Below are 19,430 nucleotides of genomic sequence, written 5' to 3'. Positions count from 1 at the left end.
TTATTAAACTTTTACAAAGTAGCACTGATTGTACAAACATACAATCTTATCAACATAAAGTCAATTATGTCATCAAAAGGTAATGTATCACAATAATAAAATTATTAGTATGATAAGTTCACACTCAAATATCGATAGAATAATATTTATGTTTATCAACATAAAGTCAATTATGTCATCAAGAGGTAATGTATCACAATAATAAAATTATTAGTATGATAAGTTCACACTCAAATATCGATAGAATAATATTTATGTTTCTTTTCTTGATACAATGAACTCCTTCCAATATTCAGATAACAGAAACGCGTTTTCAAAGTCAATAGGTTCAATATCTTGTATTGTGGGATTCAATTTGAACTGTCAGTATTCCTTATGTATTACATCAATGCTTCCCATTTAAACAATGCTGACAGATTGTGTGAGAATCACTCACTTTAAAACGTAGGTTACTTTTATCTCAAGGTTTTTTATCCTTCATCTTGAACTTGGGGTCAATTAATGGAGTAGTACGTTTGTCAACTTTTAGATTAATTTTGATTGAGGTTACATTTTTTCTAGATCTTAGTTTAAAAAATTGGAGTTTGGTTTTCCCTCTGTGAAAAACGTATGTTTGGTAGTTGTTAACTTGTCATTAATATTATTTATTGATTGATTGATTGATTGAGTACTTTATTTATGTAGATCACAATATATACTGGCTTATACACTTATATACAATAGCTTACAATACAGCAAAATTATAGATGAATTTACATAATATAGACTAAGAAAATAATTATTGAACTGTATATGATATGAAAAAGCAATTTGTAATATAATAACTATAGATAGTAATTATATTGTAATGCATGTACATAAATTGGCGGAGCTTTGGACATATCAATGTCCATTCTTCGGAAAGAATATTAAAAATATCCTCCCCACTAACTCTCTACCAAAAGTCTACCAAAATTTATGGATCATTAGTGAAAAAATTAGAGTCGTGATTTTGTGTTTTTTCTTTCAATTTTTGTTGGCAAACGTATTAGTCTTTTTTATGTATAAACTTTCTTGGGTTTTTTGATTGGATTTATTTTTAAGATAATATTTTTTCCTACAGTTACGTTGAAAAGTGGCCATTGCTGCACTGATTACAGAACGCAAAGAATCACTTTTCCGCTCTAGTGCGGGAAAAATTTTTCTGCACTCCAGATTTGCAACATGGCAACGCAAAATACTTAGTAGGTTATATGGAGCAACAGTGCAGCAAAATCAAAATGAAGTTGGTAACAGTGACTGCTGTGGCTGCTATAGTGAGCAGAGGTGCAACCAAGCACAACGCGCTAATTATTATTCATTATATATTATAACCAAGGACAACGAGGACTTTAGGATTTTAGGATTAAGGTTTTTATCAATAATAAAATTACACAGAAAAACATTTGATGCATTTCAGGCAATTTTACCCATAATTACCCACTTTTCATATTCAATGGTAACTGTAGGAAAAACTTAATGTGAAATACGTGCGCAAAGTTCCTCTGCTGCACTCAAGAAACCATTCCGCCCTCGCCTACGGCTCGGGCGTAAACGTTTCTTTCGGTGCAGCAAACTGTCACTTTGCGCACTAGTTGCACAAATAACTATTACTCAACACAGTACACTTGACAATATATAGTTGAATGACGTCAGGTCTTAATAAGTAACAATAATAAGTCTTAAGCCGGGTTTACACCAAAGCTATCAACAAAATGTTAATAACTTAATCCTTATATAGATTCTATTAGATTGAACAGATCTTGACAAACACATCATATGTCTGAATAAACTGTAGTGCGGTCCACGTTATAATGGCACTATTTGATTAACATTGGAGTTGCTATCCTTGTCTACCATTCGACAAAGCAGATAGCAAATTTATCAAATCATAGTGTTTTGTATGGCGTTATAATGGCAGTGGAGAAAGATAGCAGAACAACGTTGCCGAGCCTCTGTCTTGTCAATGCCTTCTATAGACGGTATCTGATACAGGTTTATTGATGTAATTAACTCGTTTCAAAGAATCAATATTTTATCAAGCAAGAAATGATATTTTTCAATAACTTCTTAATGAATTTTCATAATTAAGATGAAATATTTCGTTAATTATTAATTCATTTGTATGATAAGTTATATTTAATCTAATAGAATATATATAAGGATTGAGTTATTAACATTTTGTTAATAACTTTGGTGTAAACGCAGCTTAAAAAGGTTCACAATAAAAAAGCACACGTGGAAGACAGTTATGAAGACTAGAGAACGCTACCTTCTACCACCAAAATCCTCCACTGTAGTAGGCTTTTGAAACAAGAAATTTATTCACTTTACTCTTGAAAATTCTGATATCTGACAAGGACTGCAAAATTGAATTTTCAATTTCATTAGATCACTGTATTTTTTGTTATTGTTCATGATAAATGCACTTGTAGTTCATTATATTTTTCTAGATTATAGCTATCTGATTGTATCGTATTTTTCTTCAGAAATCCAACTTTTATTTGACCGCCGCCATTTTGTCCATGGAAACAACTTGACCGCTGAACTTGGAACGACTGACCACTCTATGTGCACACACCCTTTTTGGGGGTGACATTCATTTTGTAAAAATTTCAATCGAACTAGGAACAGTTGATCAAATAACTTTAAATTTCACCAAAAATTCAATTTAGCTTGAAACAGTTGATCAAATAACTTTTTGTTATTTGTATTAATTTATTATCAAAACATTTCGAATAATATCAACATATTCCCATTTGAAAGCAAAATCCCTAACCTTCTTTTTTAGTTCCAAAATATAATTTAACAGAACCTTATAGGTTAAATCCATCTAATTTTTCATTTAGCCAAAAAATGAAAAATTAGACAAAAATGAAGAAATGAAATCTAGCCGATCTGAGGCCCTTGCTTTTTTTGGATTTTTATTTACATTAATTATTATCTTTAAAGTAGCATCAATTTGGTGTTATATCCCTCAACTACATACCGACTGTTCGAAATAAATATCAATTTTGAATCTATGTTTATCATATTTTTATAGTGAGGTCCACGTTATAAAGTCAGCAGCTGATTAGCATTGATGTTGCTGTCCTTGTCTATCATTCGACCATGCAGATAGCTCCATTCTGTTCTAGCTCCGCAACTTTGCCAGATTTTCTGTGAACCATGTAGAAGAAATATAATTATTCATCAGCAAAATATTCATTTTCATTGTTAAATCGTTGAAAAATATAATGTTCTTGAAAATATAATTGATTACCATTAACAAGAATGAACAATTAAGAGATATAGGCCACTGGGAATGATATCTACTATAGAAGTCAGTGGTAATGCAGAGAATCGGTTATGCCGTTGTCTTATCTTTTCCAATGCCATTATAACGTGGACCTCACTATAGCCATAGCCACCAATACATGATTGGTGAAAAAGATCAGCTGGTATTATTTTAAATCTTTTTCACCAATCATGCATTAGATTCTAGGCCTACACTGCGACGTTGCAATATCGTAGGCCAGGGCCTTGTATTAGAGGTGGCTATGCTATAGCCTTAGACCAGTTATAGAATAGACACGGCCCACTTTGTATATTCATTCGATGAAGCCAACATCTACTGCCATATCGCCAAATCGTGACGTCAGCATCGGATAGAAAACTTTTCTGTAGAGTTTGTTTACATTGTTTTCCATAGCAGATTGTGTCTATTCCAGCGGGAGTGCAGTGGAAGTTTACTATTTTAATGAATAATAATTTACATCCTTCTGAAATAGACACAATCTGAAAGTTTTCTATCCGATGCTGACGTCACGATATGGTGATATGGCAGTAGATTTTGGCTTCAGAGGCTAGACTTCCCAGCGTGTCTATTCTATAACTGTTCTAAGGCTATAGCCGATCTTTTAAACTCCCCTTTTCTGGATGTTTTTGAAATTGATTATAATCTTTAAACTAGCATTAATTTAGTGTTATATCTCTAGTTTCTTCCATCTACATACAAACTGTTTGAGAGAATTAACAAATTTGAATGTGTATTATATTGTTAGATATCTTGTCATGTCCTATACTGTGAATAGTGGATAAAAATTCATTAATTTTCAAAATTAATTAAACATTTGTTCCTTGAAAATGAAAATCTGGTTGATAATTCACCAAAAATCTGACCAATCTGCTCGTTTTTCAGGTGTAATGCAGGCGACAAGCAGTGGCAACATGAAGCTTGACAAACGCTACTCGCCACATTTCCGGCAATCGGATGGCAACCGACGCAGCAAACGTGACGCAAACGGAGACGTACTGCGCATGCGCGTCACTAGTCGAGTGATGACGTCACCGCCGCCGCCAGATAGCGCCAACAAGCAGTGTATCCTTTGCCCTGTTCCGTGTTTCAGCGCTGTAGAGCAGTGCTGGTCGCAATAGTAATCACTTGATATTCTTTGGTGTATTTTCTAGGAGTTCTGTGTTTCAGCGCTGTAGAGCAGTACTGGTTGCAACAACATATTGGTTGAGTTCAAAGCCACTGATCAATTCCATCGGGTTTTTTTTACGTTCAGTAAAAAACCTGATCACAGATTAGTGATCGCAGATGAACCACAGATTGGAAAGTCGGCTAGTATCTTGACGCCATAATCCGCCATCTTGAAAGAAAGTGTAGAATTGTAATACAGCAGTAGTTTTAATTTCTAACAAGATGATGCAGTCATGTGTCGTGGTCTTGGTGCACTCAAATCTTGGTTAGATTGATACCTTCCATTTTGTGTGTATTCTGTGGCTGAACGGTTGCTCATGAGTCATGACTGACAGATGTTTCCCCTGTTGATCATATTTTGTAAACAAAACTAGAACTTAACCTATTTCATTGTAATCAATTAAAATGGAAAACCATCAGGTGATTGGAGTAGTTTTAAATGCTTTGTAAAATATTTTAAATGTTAATGAATTTATGTAATCATGCATTTCTCTGCTCCCAAATACATTATAATGGAGTCCATCATTTGTAAACAACCTCATATTCAGCCATGTATGTTTACGTTCAGCTACTCTATTTACGTTCTTTTCCATCGGTGGAAAAGTACGATTAACTGATCAGTGAACGAACCGGATATGACGTTTTTTTTTCATCAGTTAGACCAAAGACCTTGATGAGGTATAAACGCACAATACATTTGCCTTCCCAATGCTAGCTCTTACTTGAAATTAAAGGTTCCATTGAGGTATTTTAGCGCGAGATATTATATAATATATATTTTTTGTAATATTATAGATCACAAAAATCTTCAAGATCTTTAGTATGTAATAATCTTACAGGCTGTCCACTTAATAGCCGATTACAATTCCAAATAATCTAGCGCTGCATGTGAGTCTATGCATCGTTCAACGACAAAACAGTACTTCGTTCAGAGCCACGTTCACTCACCGATCAGTGGCTTTGAACTCAACCATTTATGTAGGTTATTTTTTCATCAATGTTGTTTTCCATCACGACCTGCTTATTATTGAATCATCACTTTTTGCTATTAAAAAGAACGACTAGCAGTCAGAATTTTTTACAATAAATGAATTAAATCAATTACTATGACAATGAGATCTTTCGGCAGGTTCGCCATCTTCCTGGTTGTACTCATAGACAAGTAGAAGGAGATAGGATGGAAGTTTTTAGTGTACTGTTGGTGTCTATTGGGTTTGTTATGGCTGAGAAGGTACAATTTTTAGTGTGCTGTTGGTGTCTATTGAGTTTGTTATGGCTGAGCATATTGTTATGGCATAATTTTTGGCATATTATATTGTAATCATCCAGTCACAGTTTCCCTTGACAGTAACCCTCAGACTTCCTGCTGTTGGAGAACATCACGTCGACTTACAGCAACCCGTGCATCCTGGACCTGAAGATGGGAACTCGGCAACATGGGGATGACGCGTCGGCCGAGAAGAGATCAAAGCAGATGGCCAAATGTGCCGCTAGCACCTCGGCGTCGCTGGGAGTCCGGCTGTGCGGAATGCAGGTAATCTATCTATACAAAAGCGAAATGGCACACACTCACTCACTCACTGACAAATAAATAAATGAATGAATAAAATTGCGTGATTTATATCTGGCTTATTGTAATATGACCGAACGAAATGAGGTCTAAGATTCAAGTCGACGGTTTGGCATTTCTCTTAATGTTTATATGTTTATATATTTATATGTTGCGCATTTACGGCGAAACGCGGTAATAGATTTTCATGAAATTTGACAGGTATGTTCCTTTTTAGGTTTTTGGAAATTTTGCATTTCATTGATAATATAAAAGGAAAAAGGAGCCTCCTTCATACGCCAATATTAGAGTAAAAATCAGACTATAGAATATTATTCATCATAAATCAGCTGACAAGTGATTACATAGATGTGTGGAGAAGCCAGTCTATTACTGTATTTGTATAAGGTCTATAGTCTCTATCAAAGACATTAAAGAGGTATGCATCTTTAAGCTGGATTTACACCAAAGTTATTAACAAAATGGTTATAACTTAATCCTTATAGATTCTATTAGATTGATTGGAAGTTGACAAACACATATGTTCATCATGTGTATGATAAGTTATGTTCAATCTAATATAATCTAAAAGGATTGAGTTATTAACATTTTTTTATAAATTTGGTCTAATCGCAACTTTAAGGTCGTTGGTTTGGTATTTTGTTTTGCAGTCATGGTATTATGCGTGCCCATCAGTATCAATATTCCCAAATTTGAAAAAAACTAATTTAATAGGTGAATAAAAATAAACAAATGAACTAAATAATGCTGGAGGAATTATAATATTTTTGATTCTAAAAAATAAATTTTCATCAAATAGAAAGATCATCATGGAACTGGATGAATTATATCATTATGGAATACAAATTCAAACGTGAACTGAGTTTGTTAACATTTAAAACAGTTGACATCTGATACTTGTGGATGAGAATACTGCGTGAGGTCTACTGTTCACAGAACTACTAGTATTTAGGAGGAGCCTATGTTGATAAATAACTTGAAACGTTCACTGTTGCACATTATTCCTCCTATTGCATCTTTCACAAATAGGCTAAGAACAGGGCGAGTTAGCGATACAACTTATAACCTTATCCTATTATATTAAGCGATCAATTTCTGTGTTTATATATCTGGTTATTTTTATATCTGGTTATTTATGTTTTACGTATCTCGAAAACGGCTCTAACGATTTTCACGAAATTTGGAACATAGTAGGTTTATGATATTAAGATTCGATTGCACTAGGTCTCATTCTTTGGAAAACTCGCTGAACGACATTAAAAGGATAATTCATCCTTGGAAAACAGATGATAATTTCGTCGTCTCTCGATAACAGAAGATGCGTGTGCCTGTGTGGGAGAGAGACAGAATTATTTCCAGCTGTGTAATCATAATCAATCAGCGAGAAATTTTATCTAGCTAGACAATTTAATCGATTTGATCAACATAATCTGATTTGTTGACATGACATGATAATCCTCCTAAACTAGAGTATATCATAATTTTCAAAGTTGATCATTATTTGACAATTTCAAGTAATTAGTGAGTGTTATTTTGTTATTCAATTTGGTTTGTATATAATCTAAATTATTTTTTTTGTTTTCAAATAATTATAATTTGTTTTGTTTTCTCTCTCTCCCAATTTGGTTTGAATATAATCTGAATTTTTTTTTTGTTTTCAAATGTTTGAACAGAAAATTGAACCTGAATTCAAGTGTATGGAAAATAACCTACTTTCTGGACTATTTATAGTGTATAAATCAAAATTCGGGAAAGAAACAGTTTTGGGCTGTGCCTGTTTGTCCTTCCCCAATCATTTTAAAGAATTGTGTTCTGTTTATCAAAAGTCAATGAATAAAATAATAACGAGCGAAGCTCGGTGCCCCGTATTAACTTATAATAAAGGGTACTACAAGTTTTCATTATTACATTCCTTGCCCTATTACCATAGGTAAGGAAAGTATTACTTTCCGAAAAAAATTAAGGTACCCCAATTTCTAAATTTCTATACGTTTCAAGGTCCCCTGAGTCCAAAAAAGTGGTTTTTGGGTATTGGTCTGTATGTGTGTGTGTGTGTGTGTGTATGTGCGTCTGTGTACACGATATCTCATCTCCCAATTAACGGAATGACTTGAAATTTGGAACTTAAGGTCCTTACGATATAAGTATCCGACACGAACAATTTCGATCTGATGCAATTCAAAATGGCGCCTAAAATGGCGAAAATGTTGTCAAAAACAGGGTTTTCTGCAATTTTCTCGAAAACGCCTCCAACGATTTTGATCAAATTCATACCTAAAATAGTCATTGATAAGCTCTATCAACTGCCACAAGTCTCATATCTGTAAAAATTCCAGGAGCTCCGCCCCATCTATGCAAAGTTTGATTTTAGATTCCCAATTGTCAGGCTTCAGATACAATTTAAACAAAAAATTCCGAATGGAAAAGATTGAGCATGAAAATCTCTACAATTAATGTTCAGTAACATTTCCACCTAAAATTAAAAATAAGCTCGAAATTCGAGAAAATGTGATTATCCAATTGCAAACTGTTGGCAACTGTTGATTCTATTAAATCATTCACTATAAAGAGATAGCAGACCTCGTGTGTCTCCAGGGTTATTGTCCTGTCACCAGCTGGCTCAGATCTTTGTTTATAAGTAGACTTGAGATGCGCGGGAACACTAGCGTCAGGTGATCAATTTTCATAATGGCAAGGAAAGTTGTGTGAGTGCGCCACACCAGATTTTTCTAATTGCAGAGAATTGCTATAGTGAGGTCCACTTTATAATGATAATGACAGCACCTGATTAACATTGGTGTTGCTATCCTTGTCTATCATTCCACAAAGCAGATAGCTCTATCCTGTTTTGTATCAAATTATGGTGTTGTGTATCAAGTTGAGATGATACTGTATCATATTGTCGAACACTAATTGCTATAGTGAGGTCCACGTTATAATGACAGTATTTGATTAACATTGGTGTTGCTATCCTTGTCTATCATTATTAACTTATGATAGTTAACACTATTAACTTGTCGATCTTATTAACTTATAACCTGAACAGCTGCTACAGTTTAGCCAACTTATAAATATAGTCTACATAACACTTATGGACTGCAATTTGATTCTATTTGAATAATCTATTTTATTTTGTTGTTTCTAGGTGTACCAAGCCGACACGGACAGCTATATCAAACGGGACAAGTATTGGGGGAGAGAATTGGACGAGGGAGGTCTTAAGAGTGCTCTCTATAGGTTTTTCCACAACGGGTATTCATTGAGGCGGTCGGCAGTGCAGAGAGTGATCGGCAGACTGGAAAAGCTCAGACGGGTCATTGAGAAGCAGAGTAGCTATCGATTCTATTCATGGTGAGTTCATTTATTCATTCGTTTCGGATGGAAACGTTAAGCTGTCGGTCCCGGCTGCCTAGAAAGCAGTCGTTAGGTCATGTCAGAGGCCCTGAAATTGATCAGTTGTGACCTGAAAACTCTGACACCAGACCTGAGCCAGCCAGGTCACTCGACATTATCATCATTATTATTATTATTATTATTATTTATTCATTTGTTATTTTTGAAATGAAAATTTATTCGCTTTTGGAATTTAGCTTGATAATAAATTACATTCATTATTTATAAATTGATTCATTACATTCCGGGTGCTGTAGGGTTGCCTATCGGCGGAGGGCTACTAGACTACAATACTACCCAAACAAAAACATCCAACATTTTTGAAAATGTATCTTTCTTGAAGTAAAGTCAAGTTTTCAGCTTGTTAAGTTTTAAAATAGACCCTTGCGGAGCACGGGTTACCTGCTAGTGTTACATGAACCTACATCGAGTAAGTAGTGAGAGTTTCAAGTATCTTGAATTTATCGAAGTAAAAGGTGCGTACAGATTTACGCGCCGCGAACATGAGCAATTCACTTTTAATCAGCTGATGCCAAGATTTTTTGTCCGAGCGAAGTGAGGTCTAAGATTCAAGTCGACGGTTTGGCATTTCTCTTAATGTTTAAATGTTTATATGTTGCGCATTTACGGCAAAACGCGGTAATAGATTTTCATGAAATTTGACAGGTATGTTCCTTTTTAGATTGCGCGTCGACGTATATACAAGGTTTTTGGAAATTTTGCATTTCAAGGATAATATAAAAGGAAAAAGGAGCCTCCTTCATACGCCAATATTAGAGTAAAAATCAGACTATAGAATTATTCATCATAAATCAGCTGACAAGTGATTACATAGATGTGTGGAGAAACCAGTCTATTGCTGTATTTCCATAAGGTCTATAGTTTCAATCAGGTACTTGTGGATGAGAATACTGCGTGAGGTCTACTGTTCACAGAACTACCTAGTATATCTGTATCTTACCGTTTCTGTAAAAATACAGATATAGTCAGCTGATTAAAAGTGAATTGCTCATGTTCGCGTATAATATCTGTACGCACCTTATGACACCAAATATTTTAATAAACTTACTGTTTCGGTTGAGAATTTGGAATGTACTGTATTATCATCCCTCAAGAATCAAAAATTGTATTAGCTATCAATATTTACAAGAATTACATTGACATAGTCAGGTAAATATAAACAATACATTGCTTAATGATAACAATTTTATTTTATTTATTTAGCGTATAGCATTTTTTTTTGTCAATATTATTAAAATTTCACACTTTTATAAGTGCACGTCAAGGGATGAAATATAGGTACTGTATTGCCCGGGGACTTGGTACAGTGAAGTCGTTAGCCTCGCCCAGGTAGGCACGTCTCTCACACTCAAATATAATGTGGTGCACTGTCTGCTCCATCGCCCCACAGTCACATACTGGGGAGTCTCCAAGTCCCCATTTGAAAAATGACGCATTGCATCTCCCATGCTGGGTTCGAATTCTGTTGAGTGTCACCCAGATGCGCCGGGGGAGCTCAAAACCAGGAGGCCTAGTGCATGAGAAATAGCTCTCCGGTATTCCGGGGGGCACTTCCTCTCTCCATCTTCTGTTTATTTATTTATTTATTAGATAGAGCGAACAATACAATAGTCGGAAAAGAAAAAACAGGCTATTGCCCAAAACTTCTTCAATTTCCTGATTTTGTCACAAATCGTCCAAATATTATGTAGGTTATGTTCACTTCAATTTCAACACCAAATCTTCAATCTGAAACTATGAATCAGAATAAAACAAAGAATTTCAAATTTAGATAAATTGATAATGAAACTTCCGTTAAAACATAAACCAAACTTCAAATATTCACAAAATATAGAATAAAATCACTTAAATTTTGAGCTCGAAAATATCACTTTCACCATAGCTACAACAGCTGTTCAGAGAGAACCTCTCATCTCTCAATTGCTTTGCCATCCTGACCGCTGGCCTTCTGGACTTCAGCTCCCTTCTATATAAATCCGGAATGTCCTATTAATGATAACAATAATATAGCAATATAGAACACTATAGTGAGGTCCACGTTATAATGGCAGTGTTTGATTAGCAATGGTATTGCTATCCTTGTCTATCATTCAACAAAGCGGATAGCGCTATCTCCTCCTTGCTTTGCTCTGTTGCCAGATCGTCTTTTAACAATGTAGAATTAATAATTAATTAACAAAATATTGCATCTTAATTATGAAATTATTGAAAAATATAATTTTTTGCTTAATAAAATATAATTGATTATTTTAAACGAGAATGAGCAGTTGATATTACATCAATAAACCTGTATCAGCTACCGTCTATAGAAGGCATCGACAAGACAGAGGATCTGCAAAGTTGTTCTCCTATCTTTCTCCACTGCCATTATAACGTGGACCTCACTATAGCTCCCTCAAATTGGCCAGATCATTTTTCCAACAATTTAGGAGTAGACTACAATTAATTCTCAATTAAGAAGTTTATTATTATTGGATATTTTGTTCATTGATTGTATTTCTACATTTTTGAACACAATCTGCCAACGTTGCAGAACTGGAGAAGGATAGAGCTACCTGCTTTGTCGAATGTACCATTATAACGTGGACCTCACTATAGCTGAAAAACTTCAGTTCTCTCATTAAAAAAAATCTTTTACAATATATAATCACTGTCATTTAGGGCCGGTTTCCGAGCTCGGGATTTAGCCAAGTCCTAGACTTTAAACAGCTGGAGTCAGAAAATTGGCTTTCCAAAACGGGGCGTAGTCGCAGCTTTTATAACAGTAGTCGTAGTTTTTATTTTCTCATTTCTATAATTGGAAACGTTTTTTCTTGACGATATTAGACATTCCTAAATAATTCAAAATAGCTGAAACTTTTCACTATTTTCTCTTTATTTTATTTTGTGTTCAATTCTCTAGTTTTTCGAAATTCATGACTAAAACATGACTATGACAATGACTGCGACTACGCCCCGTTTCGGAAAACCAATTTTCTGGGGTCATGTCAAACGAGGCAAACGACAGTAGAGTCCTGCGACAGTCGAGACCAGCGACGGTAAAGACCTGCGACATTCGAGGCCAGCGACGGTAGAGGACTCCTGAAAAAGAGGCCTCAAATGTCGCCTGCGTTAGGTGACAGTTGAGGCCTCTCTTATTTTCGTACAGCCCCGACAGTCGAGACCTGCGACCGTAGAGACCTGCGACATTCGAGGCCAGCGACGGTAGAGGACTCCTGAAAAAGAGGCCTCAAATGTCGCCTGCGTTAGGCGACAGTTGAGGCCTCTTCAATTTTTGAACAGCCCCGACAGTTGAGACCTGCGACCGCAGAGGACTCCTAAAAAAGAGTCCTCAAATGTCGCCTGCGTTAGGCAACAGTAGAGGACTCTTCAATTTTTGAACAGCCCCGACAGTCAAGGCCTACGACCGTAGAGGACTGGAAAACAGTCCTCTACTGTCGCAGGCCTCGACTGTCGCGCCCCCATTTTCTCACTCCAGCTGTTTAAAGTCTAGAACTTAGCTAAATCCTGAGCTCGGAAACCGGCCCTTTGTGTATTTTTTTAGAAAGGTAAGTGCTTGAAATAATCTGGAGTTAAGTCATCATCACATTGGCTTAAAATACTTGTGTAGAGTTACCTCTGTAAATGAATCCTTTATTATTATATTAAATAAATCAATAAATCCTCAACTTGAACTGAGTTATTATTGAGTGTTTAGTCATGGAAAAAGAACATCAATGAATTTTTGAATTTTTTCAGCTCTCTGCTTGTAGTCTACGACGGCAGTATACGGCCTCCTCACTCCTCCTCACTGTTGGACCTGGATCCCAGTGACGATGGTACCCGTGATTCTGAGGAGGAGGAAGAGGATGAGGAGGAGAGTGCAGGAGGGAGTAGTGGAGGGGATGATTTGCTGAAACATGGGAGATTTGGAGAGACTGCCGCTCGTTCATTTTATCCTATATCTGAAGAGACTATGGATGTTAGTGCGATGTCAAGGTTTGTATTTTATTTGCTCAGTCATTTATTCATATTTGTATTTTATACAGGGGGTTTCAGAAGTAGTGTCGAAAATTTTAGGGTATTGTTCCTGGATGATAGGAGACTACAAATGTCGTATTTTAAGTGCCCAAAACTCAGCGGTTATCCTTATAGCTGCCATTTTTTTCCACTTAGGAATTTTTATCTCAAGAACGAAATAATGTATTGATCTGAAATTTGGCATGAATATTTATGGTATAGAGACTCAACTTGAAAAAATAAAATAAAAAAATTCTATGTAAGTTTTCAAAATGGCGACGATTTTAAATTTTTGATGGCAAATTTCACGAAAACCGTTCACTTAACAGAAAATTTACAAGAGACAAAAAAGTTAGCAAATTTTATCAAGATTTCAAGGATACCTTATTTATAAAGATTGGTTGGAGAATAACGGAGAAATTAATTCTTTTCGTATTGCATGCATGACCACTTTTCACAATTTAAACATCAATATTAAATTTTCAATTCCAATTGTATTCAAGATGAAGCTTTGAAACTCGGTATGGCCCCATATGGTCATCCAGCTGATTTTACAATGTTTTTCAGATGATCTTGTTTGTTCATGATCATGCATGCAGTAAAAAAAAGTTAATCTCCTACCAATCTCTATAAATAAGGTATCCTTGAAATCTTGATAAAATTTGCTACATTTTTTTCTCCTGTAAATTTTTTGTAAAGTGAATTTCAGATCAATACATCATTTCGTTCTTGAGATAAAAATTCCTAAGTGAAAAAAAATAAAATGGTAGCTATAAGGATAACCGCTGAGTTTTGGACACTTCAAATACGACATTTGTAGTCTCCTATCACCCAGGAACAATACCCTAAAATGTTCGACCCTACTTCTGAAATTCCTGTATAATTTTTTTTTTTCAAATTTTACTCATAATTTGATATTTAAGGCTGTGTACCACGCTTCTGATAACATTTTTACTCGTGACATTTTTCAAAGTATTTTGATTTGGATTCTATAGTGAGGTCCACATTATAATGGCAGTGAAGATAGATAGAAGACCGTTATAATGGCAGTGGAGAAAGATAGAAAAATAGTGTTGCTGATTCTCTGCCTCACACTGCCCTCTATAGAGGATATCTGGTACAGGTATATCTGATGTAATATTAACTGTTCATTCTTGTTGAAAATTGTCAATTATATTTTATTTGTCAATAAAATTTTATTTTTCAATAATAAAATAATAAATTTCTATTATTGAGACTAAATATTAAAACATTACTCTTTTTTTGAAACTTATTTTATTTTCAATATTATTATTATAAATTGAATTCATAAACATCAACGATAGAATGAAGTTTTTTTCAAATTAAATTCAAATAACAAACAAACGAATTAATTACATTTGATTTCATATAAAACCAAACCAGCTGTTCACTTGGTAAACCAATATCAAACTGTAACATTACAATATTTTGTCTCAATTTCAATTATCTTAATTTTTATTATTTATTCAATTTTGACAAATAACTTTAATAGGGTTATGCTATATTCTCTCTATGCTCACACAGTTATATCATGTATGAATATTGTAATAATTTTATTGATAGATAAATTATTGATTTTGGAATAATTATTACAGTAGTCCATCATCACCATACACAATGTCGCCGATGTCAGTTGACAGCAACAACTGTTGGTACCACCCGAATGGGCGTGGTCATGGTGGGGGGCGTGGCTTGGGAGGCGTGGCTTCAGCCGCTCTAACTGACTCCGCCCCTCATTTGCACCGCAGCAGCCGCCATCTTGGCGAGGAGTGTTCCTCTTCAGAAGATGCATCTTCATCATCGCTCAGCACATTTAATCTGCTGACATCGCAGACAACAATGGCTGCTGCCAAGCGACGCAACGATGTGGTGAGTGAAAATGGCATCAACATATTGATTTAACCAATATATCTATAGTGAGGTCCACGTTATAATGGCAGTGTTTGATTAGTAATGGTATTGCTATCCTTGTCCATCTTTCAACAAAGCAGATAGTGCTATCTCTTTCTCGCTTTGCTCTGTTGTTAGAGAGTCTTTCAATAATGAAGAATCCATCATTAATCAACAAAATATTTCATCTTATGAAAATTCTTAATGAAATTATTGAAAAATATAATTTCTTGCTTAATAAAATATAATTGAATATTTTAAAGGAGAATGAACAATTAGTATTACATCAATAAACCTGTATCAGATGCTATATAATAGAAGGCATAGACAAGATGGAGGATCGGCGACGTTGTTCTCCTATCTTTCTCCACTGCCATTATAACATGGACCTCACTATAAATATATATTGGAAATATCAATATGCAGATTCTGATGTATCGATATTTTCATGTATTGATATAAATGTAAATTGATTTTTGTATTTCCATATATTGGGTATATCATTATATTTATATCAAACTTTTCTAATTTAATATATCTGGTAACCAATCAATCAACCTTCCAAACAAGAAGAAGATATCAATAAGATTATAGTAAGGTCCACGTTTTAATGGCAGTGGAGAAAGATAGGAGCAAAATGTTGCCAATCTTCTGTCTTGTCAATGCCTTCTATAGACGGTAGCTGATACAGGTTTATTCTTGCAAAAGAGAATAAACCTGTATCAGCTACCGTCTATAGAAGGCATTGACAAGACAGATCAGCAACGTTTATTGACGTAATATTAACTCTTCATTCTCATTCAAAATAAACAATTATATTTTTCAATAATTTCATAATAAATTTTCATAATTGAGATGAAATATTTTGTTGATTAATTAATCATTCTACATTGTTAAAAGACGATCTGGCAACAGAGCAAAGTGAGAAAGAGATAGGACTATCCGCTTTGTTGAATGATAGAAAAGAATAGCAATACAATTTTGCTAATCCAACACTGCCATTATAACGTGGACCTCACTATAGGCTCTGATATATCAATATTTTTGTCTCCAGCAATATTTCTCCACCATCATAGATGTATTGCTTGAAATATATTGGAATAACAATTTATTGTTTTGGAATATCATCAGTCAAAATTCAGATTTCAGTCTATTGTTTTTCATCCAATTAATAAAATGCCCAATATAAATATTTTTTGTGCATCATTGGAGTGAATTCATTGTTTTTCATTGTTTGGATAAAATGGGCCAATATTTCTCCCTTGTAAGGTTAGTAGTAGACTTGGGAGAGTTGTAGTAATCTGAACCTTCCAATATTAACTAATATATCGTTTTTTGTAGATGTTACACAGAATGGAGGAAGAAGACGATGACAGCAATCAATGCGACACCCTCTACCATAAGTCCAAACCCATCTGCGACACTCTTCCTTCGACAAAACGCAAATGCTCCGACAACCTGGCACCACACCAGGTCACCGACAAACTGTTACCCTATCAGGACAAACTATTCCACCACCTTGACACAGTCCCCGACAAACTGTTACCACTCCAGGACACCGACAAACTGTTCTACAATCCCGACAAACTAATTCACCACCTTGAATCAGTCCCCAACAAGTTGTTACCCCTTCAGGACACCGACAAACTGTTCCACCACCTTGACACAGTCCCAGACAAACTTGAGGAACCGGACCAGTTGCCCACTAGGTCACTGCCCACCAATGTACCCAAGACCAATAATCGTAGAGTGGTGGCCAGATCGAACACAGCTCTTGCAATCGAGCCGCAAGTCGATGTCAGAGTGATTGATTTTGCGCACACCACATTCAGTACAAGGCGTGGATCGTCAACTGCTGGAAGTGCATTGAATAATGGGACGGTCCATCATGGGCCAGATTGTGGATTCTTGACCGGGTTGGATAGTTTGAAGCGGTTGTTGATGGAGATACTGAGCGATGATGCCGAGCTGTAGAGGGTTGTTGAGTAGGTTTTGAGGTTATGTGAGGAAATTTTGAGGTTAGGTAAGGAAATTTAAAGGTTGGGATTTGGTTGAGACAAGTTGTGGGGAAATTTTGAGGTTTAGTGAGGAGATTTGAAGGTTGGGATTGAGTTGAGACAAGTCATGCAAGGAAATTTTGAGGTTAGATGAGAAGATTTAAAGGTTAAGATTCGGTTGAGACAAGTTATGCAAGGAAATTTTGAGGTTAGATGAAGAGATTTAAAGGTTGGGATTTGGTTGAGACAAGTTGTGGGGAAATTTTGAGGTTTAGTGAGAAGATTTTGAAGGATGGGATTGAGTTGAGACAAGTTATGTGAGGATATTTTGTGGTTAGGTGAGGAGATTTGAAGGTTGGGATTGAGTTGAGACAAGTCATGCAAGGAAATTTTGAGGTTAGGTGAGGAGATTTAGATGTTTGGATTTGATTGAGACAAGTTATGTAAGAAAATTTTGAGGTTAGGTGAGGAGATTTAAAGGTTGGGATTTGGTTGAGACAAACTATGTGAGGAAATTTTGAGGTTAGGTGAGGAGATTTAAAGGTTGGGATTTGGTTGAGACAAGTTGTGAGGAAATTTTGAGGTTAGGTGAGGAGATTTAGATGTTGGAATTGAGTTGAGTCAAGCAAGTTATGTGTGGAAATTTGAGGTTAGGTGAGAAGATTTAAAGGTAGGGATTGAGTGGGGACAATTCGAGGTTAGGTTAGAAGATGGAAGTTGTTGTGGAATTGGATATGTTGAAACAATATCATGGAGAAAAGATAGCATAAGAAGATATGTCGTGGTATAGGCCGTGAAATACAAGTTGATGAATTTGTTAATGGAGGTATTGAGTGGTGATCCTAAATTGAAGAGATCATCAATAATCAATCAATAATATTCTTTCAACTCAATGCAAAACACACAAAATAAATCAAAATTGGGTTGAGTTTCTTCGAGGTTGAGTATGAGACTAGAAGATGGCCTACATTATTTTTGGAGTTTGAAAGAAACTGCAATGTATTTTGAGGTAAAGTGGTATGTAAATGTATTAGAAGTTTCATGACATTTTGGTGGTTTGAGGTTAGGTATGATGATAGAACGGAATCTGGTGTTCAAATTTTGGAAGAGAGAGAGAGAAGGTTTTGAAAGAGGAGGAGAAATTTTGGAAGGAAGAAAGAGAAATTTTGGAAGGAAGAAAGAGAAATTTTGGAAGGAATAAAGAGAAATTTTGGAAGGAAGAAAGAGAAATTTTGGAAGGAAGAAAGAGAAATTTTGGAGTTTGAGAAGAGTTCATAGGTTTGGAGAAAGTACCTTAGAAAGAAGTCTAAGAGAGGTTTGAGATGAAGGCTATAAACCATCAACACAATTTTTTGAAATTTTCATGAGCTTTAGAGAGTTTATGCCAAGAGATAACCTCAAACTGTAGTGCAAATAATTGGAAATATTTTGGAAAATGGAGAGATTTGTATAAAATGAGGTAGTTGAAGGAATATTTTTGAAAACAGTTGATAACCGAGGGTAAGAAAAATGGTTTTGTATGATATTAGATGGGATAACTATTTTTGAATGTAGGTACAACATGATTTGACTGAAAATTATGAAGCTATGAAAAAGGATAGTCAATTTGTAGATAAGGGCCCTGTTATATCTATCAGAAAAAAAATAGAAGACCGGGAATTTCTTACTTTAAGATGGACATTCACAATACGTGCAACACTAAGTCTCGATTGCACGAAAGCCGGTCTAGTTTTAACCGTGATTAATTTCACGAGAACCAATCAGAGAAGGCCTTTTAGAAAAGACGGCTTCTCTGATTGGTTCTCGTGGAATTAATCACGGTTAAAATTTAACCGACACCAACACTTATAATAAGTTCTATGTTTGCCCAGTATGTGCAGGTCTTACTGATATCACCCACTATACATGCATCTCTAAGGCTCAACTGACACTTAGGCGACTCAGGTGGAGAAGAGACTGGACTCTAGTGGAGAACATGTGTTTCCAAATGGTGACACTCAGACCAGTCGATTCTAGTCTCCGCGACGTCACCATTTGGAAACACATGCTCTCCACT

General features: G+C 35.3%; 1 protein-coding gene across 6 annotated transcripts in view; it reads left to right on the top strand.

The window, feature by feature from the left end:
- The window catches only part of LOC111046005, a 72,128-nt gene extending 53,123 nt beyond the window's left edge, over positions 1-19,005 (top strand). For 3 of the 6 annotated variants that reach the window (XM_022331491.2, XM_039440611.1, XM_039440610.1), the window contains 6 exons: positions 4,199-4,378; positions 5,842-6,017; positions 9,199-9,404; positions 13,206-13,445; positions 15,083-15,356; positions 16,719-19,005. In XM_022331491.2, the coding sequence (XP_022187183.2) occupies positions 4,199-4,378; positions 5,842-6,017; positions 9,199-9,404; positions 13,206-13,445; positions 15,083-15,356; positions 16,719-17,351 (1,709 nt within the window). In that variant the 3' untranslated portion in view covers positions 17,352-19,005. The remainder of the gene's footprint in view (positions 1-4,198; positions 4,379-5,841; positions 6,018-9,198; positions 9,405-13,205; positions 13,446-15,082; positions 15,357-16,718) is intronic. The other 3 variants (XR_005572873.1, XM_039440613.1, XM_039440612.1) reach the window with 3 other exon arrangements.
- Positions 19,006-19,430: the final 425 nt, after the last annotated feature.

Source organism: Nilaparvata lugens, chromosome 14 (genome assembly GCF_014356525.2).
Source record: "Nilaparvata lugens isolate BPH chromosome 14, ASM1435652v1, whole genome shotgun sequence".
In the NCBI taxonomy this organism is placed as follows: Eukaryota; Metazoa; Arthropoda; class Insecta; order Hemiptera; family Delphacidae; genus Nilaparvata; species Nilaparvata lugens.
The sequence above is the reverse complement of the archived record's forward strand: the minus strand, read 5'-3'. Positions and strand labels throughout refer to the sequence as shown.